This window comes from Lactuca sativa, chromosome 9, assembly GCF_002870075.4.
Source record: "Lactuca sativa cultivar Salinas chromosome 9, Lsat_Salinas_v11, whole genome shotgun sequence".
Lineage (NCBI taxonomy): Eukaryota > Viridiplantae > Streptophyta > Magnoliopsida > Asterales > Asteraceae > Lactuca > Lactuca sativa.
In genome coordinates, this window is record NC_056631.2 from 196,851,495 (window position 1) to 196,870,199 (window position 18,705).

Sequence of the window (18,705 nt, forward strand, 5' to 3'; positions counted from 1 at the left end):
AAAAGAGCTATGCTGACAAGAAGCGAAGACCGATGACTTTTGAGATTGGGGATTCGGTTTTGCTTAAAGTCTCGCCGTGGAAGGGACTTATAAGATTTGGAAAAAGGGGAAAATTGAGTCCAAGGTTTATTGGACCGTTTAAGGTTCTTCAGAGGATTGGAAACCAAGCTTACAAGCTCGAATTACCCGAAGAACTGAATGGAATTTACAACACTTTTCATGTGTGTTATTTGAGGAAGTTCACGGGAGAAGTTCCCGATATAATTCCAATTTCTGAATTGAGAATTGATGAGAACAAAAGGTTGGTTGAAGAACCAGAGGCAATTGTTGACCGAAAGACTAAGAAGTTGCGACGCAAAATGGTTGGGTTAGTGCTTGTCCGATGGAAACACACGAATGGGCCGAATCTCACCTGGGAGACGGAGAGTGACATGTTGAGTCGCTATCCATATTTGTTTGTTGATGTGTGATTCCGGGGACGGAATCATTCTAAGGTGGAGAGAATTGTAACGCCTGTGTTTCCGGGCTTGCCACTTTTAGCAATGTAATAGTCTAGGTTAACCTTTGTAACCCGTTTTGAAATAATAAGATTGTATTATTTAAGTATTGTGTGTTTTGTGCTTAATTGCTTAATTATGTGGTTTGATTAATTAAGAATAAAAATAAGCGTCAAAATTTAAGTGTAAAATAAAATTAATATCTTTGAATAATGTTGTAGTAGTTGAAACGAGGTTTCCGAATATATATAGAACGCCCAAATCTGACTTCGTATGAGAAAGTTATGATTTATCGAAGTTTCGGCTTAGCGGTGTGCAGCCCGAATTACTCGATTTGAGATCGAGCGGTTTTTAACCGAAGCAATCTAAACGAGGATCGAAGGTCTCGTTGTTGGTATCAAAGCGATAAAAAGTTAGGCGAGAACGGACGTCAAATGAAGAAGTTATGAATTTATAATGAAGTTTTTCTGTCGCGGCCTATTAAAAATAAATAATAAAAATAAAGTCGAAATTAGCCGACGGAGTCTAAACGAAAGTTGTAGAGCGTAGTCTCACCTTCGTGTGGATATAAAGAACGTCGAAAACGGAGTTTGTATGAAGAATATATGAATTTCCGAAGTTTATTAAATATTTTGTATTTAAATTTAAATGGAAATTCGGAAGCATTATCCGAAGGCGAGTCACCGATCTGATCCGAGGTACGCGCCGCGTACTCGTGTACGCCCTGCGTACTCCGAAGGTGTCAACATCGCAGCAAGTGGCTTCGGATACGTAAGCAGTGACGTTTCTCGGACCAGTACGCCCCGCGTACTCCGAGGCTCCACCCTCCTATAAATAGGAACCGAAGGCAGCCGAGTCTTTTGCCAATTTCCTCTTTTCTCTCTCCCGTTTTGCATCGTTTTGCGTGCCAGAAATATCCCGAAGCCCCGGTATCATACTCAAGCCCCGAGGCAAGTCCCGAGATCCCGAAGATCCCAAGAAGTGCGGTTCCCGAGCCGAAGCTCTGCCCGCGAGAAGTTCGATTTTTGAAGAGATCTCCCAGGTCTGCTGAGGATTACTACTTCTGCAAGTCGTAGTGCTGTCCGATCATCTTCTAATCAAGTGAGTGTGTAGTTATTTTCTTTCCAAATACAATAATATGAAGTATTTTAAATAAAATACGTGCTATGTGTATATATTTGGTTGTGTTATGTGTGGATGTGTATTCACTCTCTTCTATCTTATAGATATGATTATTTTCTCAATGAAATACGTGTTATGTGTGTGTGTGCCTCATCTGTTATGTGGAAAATGTATTGATCGAGCATGATATACAGGTTTTGAAACTATGTATAAAAATGTATATTTTTATCTACTAATATGTTGGGTAGAACATGGGTAGATAGTTGGTGTGTAATAAACAGATGAGAGGCCTCGTTGTTGTTTGATTTAGTCATCTAGCGGAGTTTAGATGACGACCACTGGCTATTCTAGACAGTCTTGTGGAAACATTAGCAGGTTTGCCACCTGTAGGTGTTAATGAACTTGGGTGTTCATTCGCTATACTCCATCCCCCTCATGGTTGCCTTATTTGACTTATATTGCTGAGGTACCCCCGAAGCATGTGTTGTCGCCCCGATGAAATATTCTTAGACTAGGTCCCTTGTGATAGTTGTTTTAGGGACATAAAGTGAGAATAACGGGAATGGGTAATTGGATTATTGTTGGTTGGTGAAAAATTAAATATGAATATTTATTGTGGGTTGAAAACCCTATATGCTCACCAGGCTCCCAAGCCTGACCCACTCAGTTTTATTTGTATTACAGGAAGTGGCGCGAGGGCATGAGATGGATGAACCATCAGTTGTTTTGTTTACAAGTCTGCATATGTTTATATTTGTTGAATGACTTGTAATGTATTCGTTTATGCTTATTGGTCTGTATCGGAACATGACACCCCGAGTTTTGATATTAATGAAAATACATTTCTTTTATGAAATGCTTCGGTAAACATTGTTTTATCATGTTTTGTTTTTGGGAACAAATTCCGCAACTCTTTCAAATCAAAAGGATTTACTCTGAAAATATTTTAAAAAACATAAATGAAAATCGATCTTTTCTGGCCGAGAGTTTGGGGATGTCACACGTAATTAGGCAATCAAATCGATTAATCAAGAATCAGATCGCTACTTCTACTTCTTCATATCTTCCCTGTCATTCAACTCCTCCTACAATCTCTTGTCCTTCTTTATCATTTTTTGGCTGATGAAGATTGATACAGTAAATCGTAAAAGAAAGAGAGAGGGTGAAAGCTAAATGTATATCACCGCCACTTCGAACACAGGTCGTTTTCAATCTTCTTTTATTTCAATGTTGTGCTTTCTCTCATTCTCTTCTTCTTTCTTTCTCTAGAAAGTTCATCAAGTCAATTTCTGTGATTTTTTTGGCTCTAAATAAGTAGGGTTCTTTAATTAATCCATTTTGTCCTTTGTTGCAGAAGAAACCATAAATGAGGTTAAAGTGCTTGTGATTAGTGCTACAAGTGATTCAAATGTAACAAATAATACAAGATTTCTTATTTTGCAAAGACATGTGTTTTTTGGTTGTCTCAGGCTACTGATCTATATTGTATTGTTGATTTTTTATTCACAGATTTGTGATCCAATCAGACTAGATGGGACAGATTCAGTTTTTGCTGCATCGTATGCTTTCAATAGTTACCGGAAGAAGAATAAGAAAATGGCAGAGTCTGTGGCTTTAGAGGGACCTCTATCTTAATCGGCTAAGGTCTATGTAACCATCATTTTAACTTTCTATTATTAAAACTAGGTAACTCAATTTCAGCTCCTGAAGAGGAAAATGACAAATATTGATGAGTTTTATGTGGAAGAATGAGATCTAATTGACGTGGAAAATGAGAAAGTCTTTCACAAGTTTCTTTTTTAAAAGCTACACGAATTGATGTTGATTCGATTTAGGATGAAGTTTTTGTTTTTTTAATTAATCCACATAAATCTTGATTAAATATGTATAATGTTTTTATAAAAAATGAATCATTTTTTAATTTTATTGCAGCCTGGTACAAATTTTGTTGGGATCATTTGTAGCACCTGGTTCTTGGTACGAATTATTTTATTAATTCTTTATGATGTTTTGCATTTTGGCCTTGGACTCGGCGAGTTGAAGGACCAACTTGCCGAGTAGAAGCGGGATGAGGCGCGAAGTTAAGTTGTGGACTCGGCGAGTCGAGTCCCGGACTCGGCGAGTAGACCCTATTTGGGCAAAAACCCTAATCCGAGGGTTTGAACCCTATTTAAACACGTTAACTCGACCTCCTTAGTCCCATTTGCTCCCAGAAGACCCCCATATGGGTTTTCCGCATTAGGAGATGTTCTGGGATTGTACTCTGACATTATTATTATTTTCATGTTTTGGGATTTCAGACACGAGATATGTTTTATGAAATGATATGATCGGATGATGTTTTACTACAAATGTTTTACAAACCACTTACTTTAAACGAATTTTTTGGTCGTGAAAATTGGGTCGTTACAAGTTGGTATCAGAGCCCTGGTTTGAGGGATTCGGACACACCCTCGGGGGTGTCTGAACTCAAATCGAGGGACTAAAAGATTTTGAAAAAGGAAATGTTTTCTAAAAGTTAAGTAAAAAGAACGAAGTGTGTGATGTGCACGACCGACCGAGCTCAAGTAAGTATTCCCCAAAGTACCCATACAAGTTTTTGTTATGTTTATCAGTTTCAGTAGAACAACATGCTAGAATAGGACTAAGGATCTAGGAGTGATGCCTTGTGTGCCTGCTTTATGTGCTTCAGCTTATGAGAGTTGCATGCTAGATTTGAGTAGACAGCAGTAGGATAGCCTCTCTAGGTTATGCCTGATAGTATGAGCTTAACATTGTATGCTAGTGTAGTTCCTGTTATGAGGATAGAGTTGCTTGAGATTGTTCCCTTTTTGTCCGAATGTTGTTTGCTTTGTGCTATGAGGGCTTTGAGTGATGGGAGTTAGTTGTTAGGTGAATACCTTAAAGTCACATGTGATCAGGGTTGAATAATCTCATAGTGTTGGATTTGACCCTATTATGTAGCTCTTGTTTGAGTCCTAACCGTTGTAGGGATGAGTCCCTTACTCGAAGGATTATCCGAGCCTCGTTGCATGTGATTGTATTCAGGTAATGGCTAATTGGCATTACAAAGAGACCTTTAGCAGCTGAGGACCGGTTTGGGTGGAGTCAGAGGTTTCCTAGGGTAAGCCTAGGATGAGAGTAGCAGAGATCAGCAGTGGTAAAAGGGATTTGGTGGAGTAAAGGCAGTCCTTGAGGAAGGTACGGATAGATATGGAAAGTAGTATGGGCCCGTACTACTGAAAGAAGAGGATCCGTACCTGACTTGAGGAAGGCTAAGACAAGACCGGGGAACTTGTAATAGATGTGATCCCTTTAAAGATATCAGTATAACTAATAGTTGCCTGTATGTATTGTAGAATGGTGGTACTACGTCAGAGGCCAGCAATTGGCAGTTCTGGAGAGGGATCGGGTTCGGGATCAGGTTCCGAGCCAGCAGATGAGAGGCTACGCGAGTTCATCGCGTCAGAGATCACCAGAGGCATCCTTGAGTCGACCCCCATCATTTTCGGGTCGATCAAGGAAGGGATAGTTGAGCTGATGGAGGACCGCCTCAGGGCGTTCAGGAGTGACATGGCATCTGGCCAGTCAGGATCTCGCACACTGTCCTTTAAGGACTTCAGGGGTAGTGGTGCGCCGGATTTCCATGGGGCGAAGGACCCCATTGCTGGCAGACAATGGATTGCGGACATTGAGTCCGCACAGCTGACCAACTTTTGCCCCGAGGGGTCGAAGGTGAGATATGCAGCAGGATGTTTACGAGACCGAGCTAGAGATTGGTGGGAGTCTGTCGGTGACTCATTGGGAGCCTCGGCTGTTGAGGCTATGACGTGGTCGGACTTTGTGACCAGGTTCAGGGCAGAGTTTGCGCCGGCTGTCGAGCATCAGCAGCTAGCCAGGGAGTTTTTAGATATGAGGCAGACAACTGAGACTGTGGCGGAGATCACTGCCAAGTTTTGGGAGAGGGCATTGTTAGTGCCCCAGTATGCGGGGGATGAGGATATGAGGAGGACCCGCTACCATGACATGCTACGGGCTGACATCCGAGAGCATGTTAGCTTTTCATCTTGCCCTACCCTGGAGTCCATGATCACCATGGCGAGGGAGAGGGAGATCGATCTGGAGCATGTCCAGAAGAGGAAAGTAGAGGAGGGGCAGTCGATTATGGCTTCGGGGAAGAAGCCCAAGGGATCAGATGGTGGGGTGAAGGGCCAGTCAGGACCGGGCCGCTACAGGAAATGCGGCAGGCTACATGAGGGGGTGTATAGACTGGGATCGTCGGGCTGCTACAAGTGCGGCAAGACGGGACATTTCATTAGGGATTGTACTGCCCCAGCACCGGTTATTCAGACGTCTGAGTTGCTTTGTTTCCACTGCAACCAGAGGGGCCACAAGAAGGCCAATTGCCCCCAGTTGACAGCAGCATCAGCGCCAGTGAAGGCGCTAGCTCCAGCGACCCTGCAGATCACTGATGGCCGAAAGGGCAAGGCAGAGGCTCCAGTAGTGAGGAGTCGGGCATTCCAGTTGACTATCGAGGAGGCACGGGCTACACCCGATGTGGTGACGGGTATGACTTTTCATTTATGTTGTTATGATATGCTGCTGTGATTTTGATATGTTATGTATGTGTTCTGTTTAGGATCGTTCCATGTGAACGGTATCCCAGTTCAGGTATTGTATGATTCGGGTGCTACCCGATCGTTTGTTTCTCTTGCGCTCAGCAAGAGATTTTCTGAGTCTTTAGGCATGTTGGATTGCCCTCTAGACATAGAGATTGCAGATGACCGTTCGGTGCGAGCATCGACGGTGTTCCGAGATTGTGTGATGAGGTTATTTGAGGAGCGTTATCTGGTGGATCTGGTTCCCATACCTTTGCGGGGGAACAAGGTTATTATCGGTATGGATTGGTTAAGCCCCAATAGGGCAGTGATCAACTGCGCGCAACAGTTGGTGCGGATCAGGACCCCTGGTGGGGGAGAGCTGGTGGTTCAGGGCGAGAAGCCACAACGAGGACCAGCCCTATGTTCAGCAGTGAGAGCTAGGCGTTACCTCCAGGAGGGTTGCGCGGGTTATGTCGTGTATGGTATGGATACCCAGGAGGCGGGTAGAGCGACGGTGGCGAGGTGCCCGTAATACGAGAGTTCGCGAACGTATTCCCCGAGGAGCTGCCTGGGATACCTCCGGAGCGCCAGGTGGAGTACAGGATCGACCTAGTCCATGGTGCGGCTCTGATAGCCAAGGCACCCTATCAGTTGGCTCCTCCCGAGATACAGGAGTTGTCTAGGCAGTTGCAGGAGCTGCTAGAAAAGGGATTTATCAGGCCAAGTAGTTCGCCTTGGGGAGCCCCGATTCTGTTTGTGAAGAAGAAGGACGGGTCGCATCGTATGTGTATAGAATATAAGGAGCTGAATAAGGTAACGGTGAAGAACCGTTACCCACTCCCGAGGATTGATGAGCTCTTTGACCAGCTATAGGGAGCATCTTGGTTCTCCAAGATTGATCTGTGTTCAGGATATCATCAGATGACGGTCAGGGAGGAGGATGTGCAGAAGACTGCGTTTCGGACGCGCTATGGCCACTACGAGTTTGTGGTGATGCCCTTCGGGCTCACCAATGCTCCTGCAGCGTTCATGGACCTCATGAACCACGTGTGTAGACCGATGCTAGACCGGTCAGTGATAGTGTTTATTGATGATATCTTGGTTTATTCCAAGAAGCAGGAGGAGCATGAGGAGCACCTGTGGGAGGTGCTGGAGACTTTGAGGAGGGAGAGCTTGTATGCCAAGTTCTCCAAATGTGAGTTTTGGTTGCATGAGGTGTATTTTCTTGGGCACCTTGTCAACCAGAATGGGATTTCGGTAGACTCGGCCAAGGTGGAGGTCATGATGAGATGGGAGGTTCCGAAGTCTCCATCTGAGATTCGAAGTTTCCTGGGATTAGCGGGCTATTATCGGAGATTCATCCATGATTTCTCCAAGATAGTCGTACCGTTGACCAGGCTAACAAGGAAGGTCGTGGTCTTTCGTTGGGGGCCTGAGCAGCAGGCAGCGTTCGAGACACTGAGACAAAGATTATGCGAGGCGCCAATCTTAGCCCTGCCAGAGGGCATGGAGGATTTTGTTGTGTACTGCGATGCGTCCATTTCAGGTTTGGGCGTGGTGTTGATGCTGAGAGGGCATGTCATCGCCTACGTGTCGAGGCAGCTGAAGCCTCACGAGGCGAATTACCCGACGCATGACTTGGAGCTGGGGGATGCTGTGTTCACCCTCAAGCTTTGGCGTCATTACCTCTATGGGGTTCGCTGTACCATTTACACGGATCATAAGAGTTTGAGGTACCTCATGGATCAGTCGAATCTAAACATGAGGCAGCGTCGGTGGATGGATGTGGTAAAGGATTACGATTGCGGGATCCTTTATCACTCCGGTAAGGCCAATGTGGTGGCCGATGCGCTTAGCCGCAAGGCGGCGCCGATCAGGGGTATCTGCATGCGGATGAAAGTGGTGACTCCACTATTGGAGCGGATTCGGGAGCCCCAGTAGGAGGCCATGAAGGAGGAACATCGGAAGAGTGAGCGTATAGTGGGTCAGGTTTCCTCTTTCGACTATGACAGCATGGGATTATTGACATTACACCGTAGGGTGTGGGTGCCATACCTCGGAGGCGTGCACCAGATCTTGATGGAGGAGGCGCACAAATCCCGATTCTCCATTCATCCCAGGGCGACGAAGATGTATAGGGATCTTCGTCTGGACTATTGGTGGCCCTGCATGAAGCAGGATGTGGCATGGTACGTGGAGCGGTGCTTGACTTGCAGGAAGGTCAAGGCCGAGCATCAGAGACCTCACAACAAGATGTAGCCGTTGGATATCCCGCCGTGGAAATGGGAGGATATTACGATGGATTTTATCACCAAGCTTCCCAAGACCGCGCAGGGAGTGGATTCGATATGGGTCATCGTGGATCGATTGACCAAGAGCACCCACTTTATCCCAATTCAGGAGAGCATCTCGGCCGAGAAATTGGCCGATATCTATATCAGAGAGGTGGTGGCCCGGCACGGAGTGCCAGTTTCGGTGATTTCGGATAGGGATGTGCGGTTCACATCCAGGTTTTGGAAGAAATTCCACGACGAGTTAGGTACTCGTCTTCATTTCAGCACCGCCTTTCACCCGCAGACAGATGGCCAGAGCGAGCGGACCATCCAGACTCTGGAGGACATGCTGCGGGCTTGTGTTTTAGACTTCGGAGGTAGCTGGGATACCTACTTTCCGTTGGCGGAGTTCCCGTATAATAATAGCTATCATGCGAGCATCGACCGTCCTCCTTTAGAGATGTAGTATGGGAGGAGGTGTAGAACCCCGATATGCTGGGGCGAGGTTGGCCAGAGGGTCATGGGGAGCACCGAAGTAGTGATCAAGACGACAGAGAAGATTCAGCAGGTCCGGAGCAGGCTTCAGACTACTCAGAGTCGGCAGAAAAGTTATGCCGACAAGCGTCTGTGACAACCCGAAATTTCCATTATGAACAAACCATATCAAGCCAATATAAGTTAGAACAGTTTTAGTAAAGTTCCAAACTTTGGGTATAAGTTTGAGTATTTCAGGATTAGCACTTAAGGAGATATCAGGAGAGTGGATGCACTAGGGTTTTGTGCAACACTGTTATTCCAATACTCTAGGATATTAGAGTTCATTCCGGGAATAAAATATTTTCCGCCAAAAATCTCAGGACTATATATAGAAATCTGAACCGTATTCTTTCATTAGTTACATTTCCAACTAGAGAAAAGTCAAATTCTCTCTCACGGATCTTCGGGTTTTTATCCCAAATCGTGAGTACTTCTATCTAGTTGTATTATATAGCTTAGATTGTGTTTAGAAACATCAAAATCATGCCAAAACACCAAGATCTGTGAGTTTACCGCCCAAGAACACTTGGAGAGTAAACTCCATTTTAAGGGCCAAAAGTGTGCCCAATGTCCCTCAAAGCCTTGGAACTCAACATAAGGACTACCATTACATGTTTAGACCACAAAATCAATTAGAAATAATGGCTAGAAGTGAGTTCACGGCCAAGGAAGCTCTTGGGCCGTGAAATCCATTTTAGGTTGCCAAAATGCCCTAAATGCCTTCATTGATCCAAGAGACTAGCATAGCACATTAGCTTGATGTGTCTAGGACCCAAAACAATCAAAATACCAACACCTATGGGTGTTCATGGCCGCAAACACATGACCAAATGGTTCATGGGCCGAAAACTCAAGTTAGGGGTGTTTTGATGCCACAAACACTTCCTAAGGCTTAGGCTTGAATTTAGACATGTACCCTAATGAGATTAGGACTAGCAAACACCATTAGAACACCAAGAGTAAGGTGCTCACGGCCTAAGAAGTTCCAGGGCCGTGAACTCCAAATAATGGTGCCAAATGGTGCCATAAACTCTTCCAAAGCCTAGTACAAAAGCCTAGTTTAGTTCCTAGTTCATTTAGGGACTTGAAAACACCATAAACATCCTACCAAGGGAGATTACGGACGTAATCTCCAAGGGATATGGTCCCAGGGTCGTGAACTCCTCAAAGGAGTTAAAAGGAAGCCCAAACACTTGTTTAAGCCTTGAAGCAATTCACCACTTGAGTTGTAATAATGTTAGGCTTCATTTAGGAACCTTATTGAGAGTTTATGGCCAGGATTTTACTCCCTTGGGCCGTAAACTCCAACATATATGGTCTTTTGACCATAAACTCCCATGAGAGGTCTTGCACTCATTTGTTGCAACCCATTAGCCTCCTAGCACTTGACCAAAATGTTTACCTCGCATTAGAATGTTTATACATGTTTAATTAGTGTTTTAATCACTAATTGTTTATATACATATGTCTTCATATGTAATTAGGATCATTGTGTGTGTCTAAAGTCTTCACTTGACACCAAGCACTTGTCTGATCCTTCCTTACGATACAGTCCGTTCAATTCCAATCACTTACTACAGGAGAGTTCATACCCCTTAATCAACGTTTTAACTGTTTTTAAATGTTTTATGGGGGGGATACAAGTAGAATCATGCTAGTTACTATATCAATCACATGTGATTAGTAAGCAGCATTTAAATGATTGGCTACTCATTAGCCATTTTACCAAACAGTTTCCTTCAAATGTTTTTCATAAACACTTTATGTATTTAAAACTACTTATTACACTGTACCTTTTATTCTGTATGTTTCAATTCAAACTTATTTACAATTGTGTTTCAAACAAATGTTTCTTTATACTAAACTATTTTACTAAACCCATTCCTTCAAACCGTTTTATAGATTGACATCAAGTTGATCTTTTCTTAGATGATAATTATGTTCAAAGGTTTTACAAAACTTATTTTATTGCTTTTATATTATAAATTGCATGCCTCTATATGTATAGTTATATAAGAAATGTTTAAAAGACTTAGGAAGGCTATCCACCCTGTTTCCTTTTCCTCGATTTGGATGTGGTCTGGTGGGATATGGGGTACTCGTCCGAAGGTCGTTTAAATATTTGTTATATATCATGTGTACATATATTGTCATAAAGGTCCTTCCAGTTCATCCGATGCCCTTGGGTAGCAAGGGTATACATCCATGTCCATCCATACCAGTTAGATTACTAGTAAACTACCATATGGGTAGTTTAGGAAGATACTAGAACTATTACTAGAACGCGATATCATACAATGAGTTAGTTCATTCATGAGTCAATACTTGCTAGACAGAGAGCACATACATTACAGCTAGAACATTACAGTACATTACTATACTTGCTAGATAGAGAGCACATACATTACAGCCAGAACAGTTCATTACATTACATATACATAAATACGTTGACAGAATTGTGATCCTGTATCGGATCATGACTTCAATGTCATGGCCCGAGTTGTAGCCAGAGTCTCTCGAAGGGAGAGCGTGAGTTTGCGTATAGATCTATACTGGATTAACTATCCTACACCTTGCTGCTAGCTACAGCCGGACCTGCAGGTATGCGGGTGCCAAACGTCATTTCTTTTTTACGACCATACTTATGTTGTTGTTACCAGTCAATAGTATAGTGCAATTAATCACATGATGCCTTAATATAAATCCGGTTTAAGGTAGTTAGTACAACAGTAGTTCTTATAGCACTACATTTCAGTACTACATTAATTTTCGCTATACATATATTTAGTGATCTTTTTGCTTGAACTATAAATGTAAAAACTATATTTTGTTAATGATAGTTACACTTGAGAAAATTACACACTTTTACAAGAAACGAACATTTAGAACAAGTTAAGTTTTGGTAGAAGACTGCATTGAGCACAGTTAGGTCTTGGTAGAAGACACCCTTATATAATAGTAGGAATCATAGGGATTTCTAGGGTTTTTCAAACGTTTACAGTTGTTTTACAAACATTTTTATACTTACAGTTCATATACATTTTCCATACTTACAGTTCATATACATTTTCCATACGTACAGTTCATATACATACAAATTCTTACATACAAATTAAGACACTAAAATACTTATGATCTCACCAGCTTTAAAGCTGATACTCTCTTTCAAAATAACTTGTATCCTCAGGTCAACCATAGACAGGTACCGATGCAAGGTTCAGGGAAGATGGTGCTCGATCAAGAAGCATCTTTCATTTTGATTTATGCTTTAGTGTTTATCAGAATTTGACAGAACACACTTGTATAATAATTATATTATTAATGCAATGGATGATGTTGTTGCTTGTTTACTACTTTTCATTGTTGTGATACTGTACATGACGTCCTCCGCCCCAGAACGTTTCCGCCGTTCTTGGTTTTGGGGTGTGACAGCGTAGATCCGACCTGGAATTCTAGGTCGGAGATATGGTTCTCCTGAAAGTTTCGCCTTGGAAAGGCCTCATTCGATTCAGGAAGCGGGGCAAGTTGGGCCCAAGGTATATTGGACCGTTCAGGGTTATAGCCCGGGTGGGCAAGGTGGCATATAGGCTGGATTTTCCAGCCGAACTCAGTCAGATACACATCACTTTCCATGTTTCTTAGCTGCGAAAGTGCCTGGTGGACGACTCAGCAGTGGTACCCTTGGAGGACATTCAGGTTGATGGCAGCCTGAATTACATCGAGCGGCCTGTAGCGATCCTTGACCGGAAGTCGAAGGATCTGAGGAACAAAAGAGTAGAACTCGTGAAGGTGCAATGGCAACACCGGAACGGGTCGGAGTGGACTTGGGAGCCGGTGGACGAGATGATGGAGCATTACCCTGAGCTATTTCAGGATCGAGCAGCAGACTTCGAGGACGAAGTCTAAAATAAGTGGGGGAGATTTGTAGCACCTGGTTCTTGGTACGAATTATTTTATTAATTATTTATGATGTTTTGCATTTTGCCCTTGGACTCGGTGAGTTGAAGGACCAACTCGCCGAGTAGAAGCGGGATGAGGCGCGGAGTTAAGTTGTGGACTCGGCGAGTCGAGTCCCGGACTTGGCGAGTAGACCCTGTTTGGGCAAAAACCCTAATCCGAGGGTTTGCACCCTATTTAAACACGTTAACTCGGCCTCCTTAGTCCCATTTGCTCCCAAAAGACCCCCATAGTAAACCCTAGCCGTTATTGAAGCAATCTATGGCTTTTGGAGTGATTTTGGTGCTTTTGTGATCCAAGGAAGAAAGGAAAAGCTTGAAGGATCAAGAGGAGGCTAGAAGGATTCGGTTTTGAGCATCATTTGCTGACTTCAAAAGGTATAAAGTCTATACCTTGCTTGCTCTTTTGATAGATCCCATTTTGTGGAGTTTTAAGGCTTTTCTAAGACATTTTGGTCACCAACCATGATTGCAAGCATGGTTTGAGGTTGATGTTTCGGATCTAGGTCCTTTGAGGGGTTACAACTTACAAGGCAGAAAGGAGTGGCTTTTGCACTCAAGGAAGGCCGCATGCATTGTGAGAGCTTGTTTTAGGACCTTTTGAGCTTAAAGTCCCATGCAAGCACGTAAAGGTTGTAACTTTACATGCTAGATCGATTGTAGAAGCATAGATCTACATTTTGATCAAGTGTTGTACATCAGAAAGCAAAGATTCAGTGAGTGGTTGTGACCAACTCGACGAGTCCGTTCTTGGACTCGACGAGTCCAAGGTTCTGTCCCATATCAGTTGAGGGTCATAAGGACCCAGTTGAGTGTGGAAAGGTTTTAAGGGGGTCTCAAGGAGTGACCCAACGTTTTGGACTAAGCCATTGTTCTGGAAATTCATGGGACTCGGCGAGTGCATGAACAAACTCGGCGAGTCCAAGGCAATCTTTGTAAGGATGAAGATGGACTCGACGAGTTGTTCATACAACTCGGCGAGTCAAGGGCAGGACCTGAGTATCAGTTGATGATGAACTCGACGAGTTGTTCATACAACTCGGCGACTCGGATGAGGATTCAGTCGATGTTCATTTAGAAGGAAAACTCGTCGAGTCATCGCCTAACTCGACGAGTAGAGATGGGTTTGAGGTCTAATGGAAGGATAGGGACTCGGCGAGTTGGCGAGCCAACTCGGCGAGTCAGGTCAACTAGAAGTTGACTTTGACTTTGACTTGGTCAGGGGTGGGGGGGGGGGGGTAAAAGGGTCATTTTACCCTAAGAGTAGATGTCAGATTCTGATTAAGTGTTTTGTTGGAATTTTAGCCGGAGGATTTCCAGAGCAGCAGCAACAGTCAGAGGATTCCCGCACAGTTCAACAGCTACTACGAGGTGAGTTACCTTCCAGTAGCGGTGGGTCTACGGCCTCAATGTCGGCCCACCAGTAGGGATCGTATGCTAGATGTTTGTCTTTGTGATATTCATCTGTGTTGTTACTACCTGATATGTTATATGCTAGCGTGATATGGTATGTGATAGTGATAGAGTTCGGTTGTTAGGACCGAAGGGTAGGTTAGGCACCCCAGATATGCCTAACAGTATGTTATGACATGTTTAGCTGCTAGCATGATATGTTACATGAGATAGAGGTAGTAGGAGGTGGAATAGTCCCCGAGGTTTGGATGTTAGGACTAAAGGGTAGGTCGGACACCCCAGATATGTCTGACAATAGATTATACAATTATATATGTGATAGTAGTTGTAGGGGGTGAAATAGTCCCTAAGGTTCAGTTGTTAGGACCGAAGGGTAGTCAGCACCCCAGAATGGCTCGACATGGGTAGTTCAGCGCCCCAAAACGGCTTAACAGGGGAAGGACGGCACCCCAGAATGGTCGCATGGGTAGGTCGGCACCCCAGAATGGCCGTACGGGTAGGTCAGGCACCCCAGAAATGCCTGGCAATATGTATCATATGATTGTATGGTATGTGGTACGATGGGGGAACTCACTAAGCTTCGTGCTTACAGTTTTCAGTTTTGGTTTCAGGTACCTCTTCAGCGAAGGGGAAAAAATTGGCGCGGTAGCGGCACATCATACACTCACATATTGGTTTTCCGCATTAGGAGATGTTCTAGGATTGTACTCTGACATTATTATTATTTTCATGTTTTGGGATTTCAGACACGAGATATGTTTTATGAAATGATATGATCGGATGATGTTTTACTACAAATGTTTTACAAACCACTTACTTTAAACGAATTTTTTGGGCGTGAAAATTGGGTCGTTACATCATTGCCATGTCACATAGTTAAAGTGGAGCGGCAGCTAGAGCATGAGGTCTTGTAAGTGTAGAGCCCACAAAGGTAAAAAAAAAATATCCCTAATTGGTATATATTCAGATTATTTTATAATTTCCAAAATTTAAATTCGTTATAATTATGGTGGCAGTATGAACTGATTGCACCCTTTGGTTTCTGTTTGTGTAGATTAAGTCACAAATGAGTTTGGCAGAGAAGGTTCTCCTAATTATCTAGGGCAATTCTATTATGTATATTGAAAAAACATACATCACCTTTACTACCTCACAATGATTCACCTCCAGAAAAGGTTACTTTAATATTCATTTTAATAGATTTACACTTGACACGTGAAATTTACTTCTTTATAGTTACAACTTTGTTTATCATTCATAGGAACGTTATAACTATGACTTTTGCTTCTCATAATTGAGTAAAATTTACTTCATTTTAAAAAGAATTGATGTCAAATTACCCAAAATGCCCCAAACAAAAAAAAATTAATCTTACATGACCCATATCTATATTGAACTCTGAGTTGTTTTGCAGAGGCGACAAAGATTCCCCCAAATGCCATTTCTTGAAAGATGCATTTGGGTTTCGGTTTGTTCCATCCATAGGTGGAAGTGGTGATGACTAATTTTTTTAAAATTATTCTAATTTATATTTCTTTTTTCATGCACTTTCCAATTTTTTGTGGTTATAGATTATGCTACTTTACTGCAGTTCACAAATTTTATTGTTGCGTTTTTCTGCAATTCAAAAAAATAGTTTATGTAATTTTTCAGCAGTTTTTTTATGAGGTTGTTGAAAGTTTCTGCTTTATTTTTTTGGATCCTGCACACATAAAAACTAGCACATAGATGTTGATTCAATGTCTTTTGTTTGTATATGTGAAGAAAAAAATAAATGTTTCCTATGCATCTCAAATGAAAGAGTTGGCAAACAATTATTATTATCATACAGATGCATCAAAAGTTAATTTTTAATAAATGACATTGTACTTAATTTTTATGTCTAATATAACATCATACTTTTATTTTTGTTTTTCCATTTATGCATTACTTTTGTGCAGGACCATTTCTGTTAATTTATTTAAATACGGACCATTCAATCATTCATGCAAACTATTTTTTTAGAACTCGAAGGTAGATGCTATATTACAAAAAAAAAAAAAAAAAGTTAATTTTTAGAAGATAGTTAGATAGTTAATTTCATAAGTCAATCTAAGCTTTCACTATGACATTATCACCACCAAATGTTAATTTACAGAAAAAATAGCAATGTACTTTCATTTTTGTGTCTAATATTGCATCATACTTTAGAAATATGTATTTCACAGTAGATTTTAGTGCCAAAAGTTGGATAAGTGACTATTGTTTATAATTACTTTAAGGATTTCAACTTATGTTTGTTCTAACACAATAATGTAATGACCAATGGGATAGGTAACTTTTCTTTTATCATTTTTTTTTAATTTTCATCTATCATCTATTAATCTTGTCATTAAAGTGGCGACTCTTTTCATTAACATAGTGTAGATTAGTCATGAATGCTTTGAGAACCAATGATTTTTATTGGTAAGATGTCCGATACATAAAAAAATAGGAAAAACTATCTGTGTTGTTTTAATTACTGTTAAGCAACATCTATTAGCATTAACATTATTTGTAAAGCAGTTTGTATTTCCATGATCTTTTGTTTTTCCATTAAAGCACATAGGGTAATGATTTAGAATGCGAGTTACTATATTTAAGACATCTGTTTCCAATTATCAACCACAAGAATTTGTAATTTATGATTAATGGCAATGTTTTTGTTTTTATCTAGATTATTTTAATTTGTTAACCGTGCGGAACACGGGTTATAACCTAGTATCTATATATACTATAACTATATAACTATCAACGAAGGAGAGAGCCATAGGGAGAGAAGGAGAAGGAGAAGCAAGAGAGAAAATGAAAACAGATAACTATAATCGTGCGCATGGGCGGATTATGTATAGGGCCAGGAGGGGCTTTGCCCCCCTGATATTTGGGGTTAGAAATAGCAAATATATCTTCAAAAATTTTAATTATAGGCCTCTTAATGTCAAAATTGGGCTGTGGCCCCTACTGATTTCAGTCCGATTTCCAAAGCAAACGACAATAAGTCAAAATCGATTTGTATCTTACCCAGTTCCTCCCCCATCGTATCCTCCCCCATCATCGCTAGTCGCTACCTCCGTACCTCGCTCAATCGCTGCCTGTCGGTCTCGCCATTCACCACTGCAACATCTGGTCACTGGAAATCAGGCATGTGATTCTCCTGCTCTTTCTTCTCCTGTTCTCCCGTTCTACCAATCTCTCAGATTGATCTATTCTTGAAATTGGAATAGTAGAATTAGGAATTAGAATTTACAAATTTGAAAACTCCATTCTCATATCCTGAGTTAGTTTATGTTTTTGACTTAGTTGTCTAGTACTCTAGTTGATGACCTGTTTAGCTCTTTAAGTAATCAAGCTGTCGAGTAATGACACCGCAGTAACAGAAAAAAAAAAGATTGATTTGGTTCTACTTCATAGAAAATCAAAGTGAATGGGGGACCACGATGTGCTGGATTGTTAGAAAACTTCATATTGAATTGGAGTGTGGGATGCCTGCCAGTCACCACTGTCCATCGTAGCTCCGCCGGTCACCACCGTCCACCTGCTGTTGAGCTGTTCTGCACTTCTGCTGTTCTTTCTGGTTCACAGAACTAAAGAAAATCAGGTATGCTCTTGAGTTATCTCTCGTTCGGCTATTATGTCTTCTCTCTTTTCCAATTCTACTGGAAATTAGCGGTCAATCTATTTAGTCTTGAAACTTGAGTATTGAATTTGTTTCCTCCACTTCGCCATTTTGCTTGTTGTTGGGATTTGGTGTACAACTAATTATGATTTTCACACACATTTAAATGGATTTGTGCAGAAAATTGCTAATGTTTGTCTAGAATGAATTGATTGATGCGTAATATGAATTGTTCCTCCATTTGCTTGTTATTGGAATTTGGTAATCAACTAATTAGGATTTCACACACTGTTAAATGTTCTCTTTTGCAGAAATTTGCTAATGTTTTGTCTAAATTTAGCTGACGAGTGATGAGTGATGAGCATTGCTCTTGTTTACCTAATATTTGAATTTCATTGACCTAAATTTGATTTAAGTTAGAGGGCTGATTTTGAATGAAATTTTCCTCCATTTTGATTTTTATAGATACAACCACGGTAATTTTAGGTATTTTGGTGCTTAATTGCTGAAAATTGGGTAACGTTAATTTTAAGTTCTACGTTCAAGCTCTGCCCCTAGTCGTGCGATGTATAAAGGGGACGTTTAGCTATAGTAACTTTACTTCACATAATAAAACTTACATTTTAGTAGTATTTATAATATATATGATGAGTATAATGATAATAAAAATAA

At 41.6% G+C, this 18,705-nt stretch overlaps 1 protein-coding gene across 1 annotated transcript; it reads left to right on the forward strand.

Moving 5' to 3' along the window:
* Nucleotides 1-17,195: 17,195 nt before the first annotated feature.
* LOC111918266 (uncharacterized) lies at nucleotides 17,196-18,284 on the forward strand. The gene is made up of 2 exons (XM_023913958.3): nucleotides 17,196-17,558; nucleotides 17,829-18,284. Exons 1-2 carry the CDS (start codon nucleotides 17,223-17,225, stop codon nucleotides 18,003-18,005), a joined length of 513 nt encoding a protein of 170 aa, XP_023769726.1. The 5' UTR covers nucleotides 17,196-17,222; the 3' UTR covers nucleotides 18,006-18,284.
* The last annotated feature ends 421 nt before the right edge of the window (nucleotides 18,285-18,705 follow it).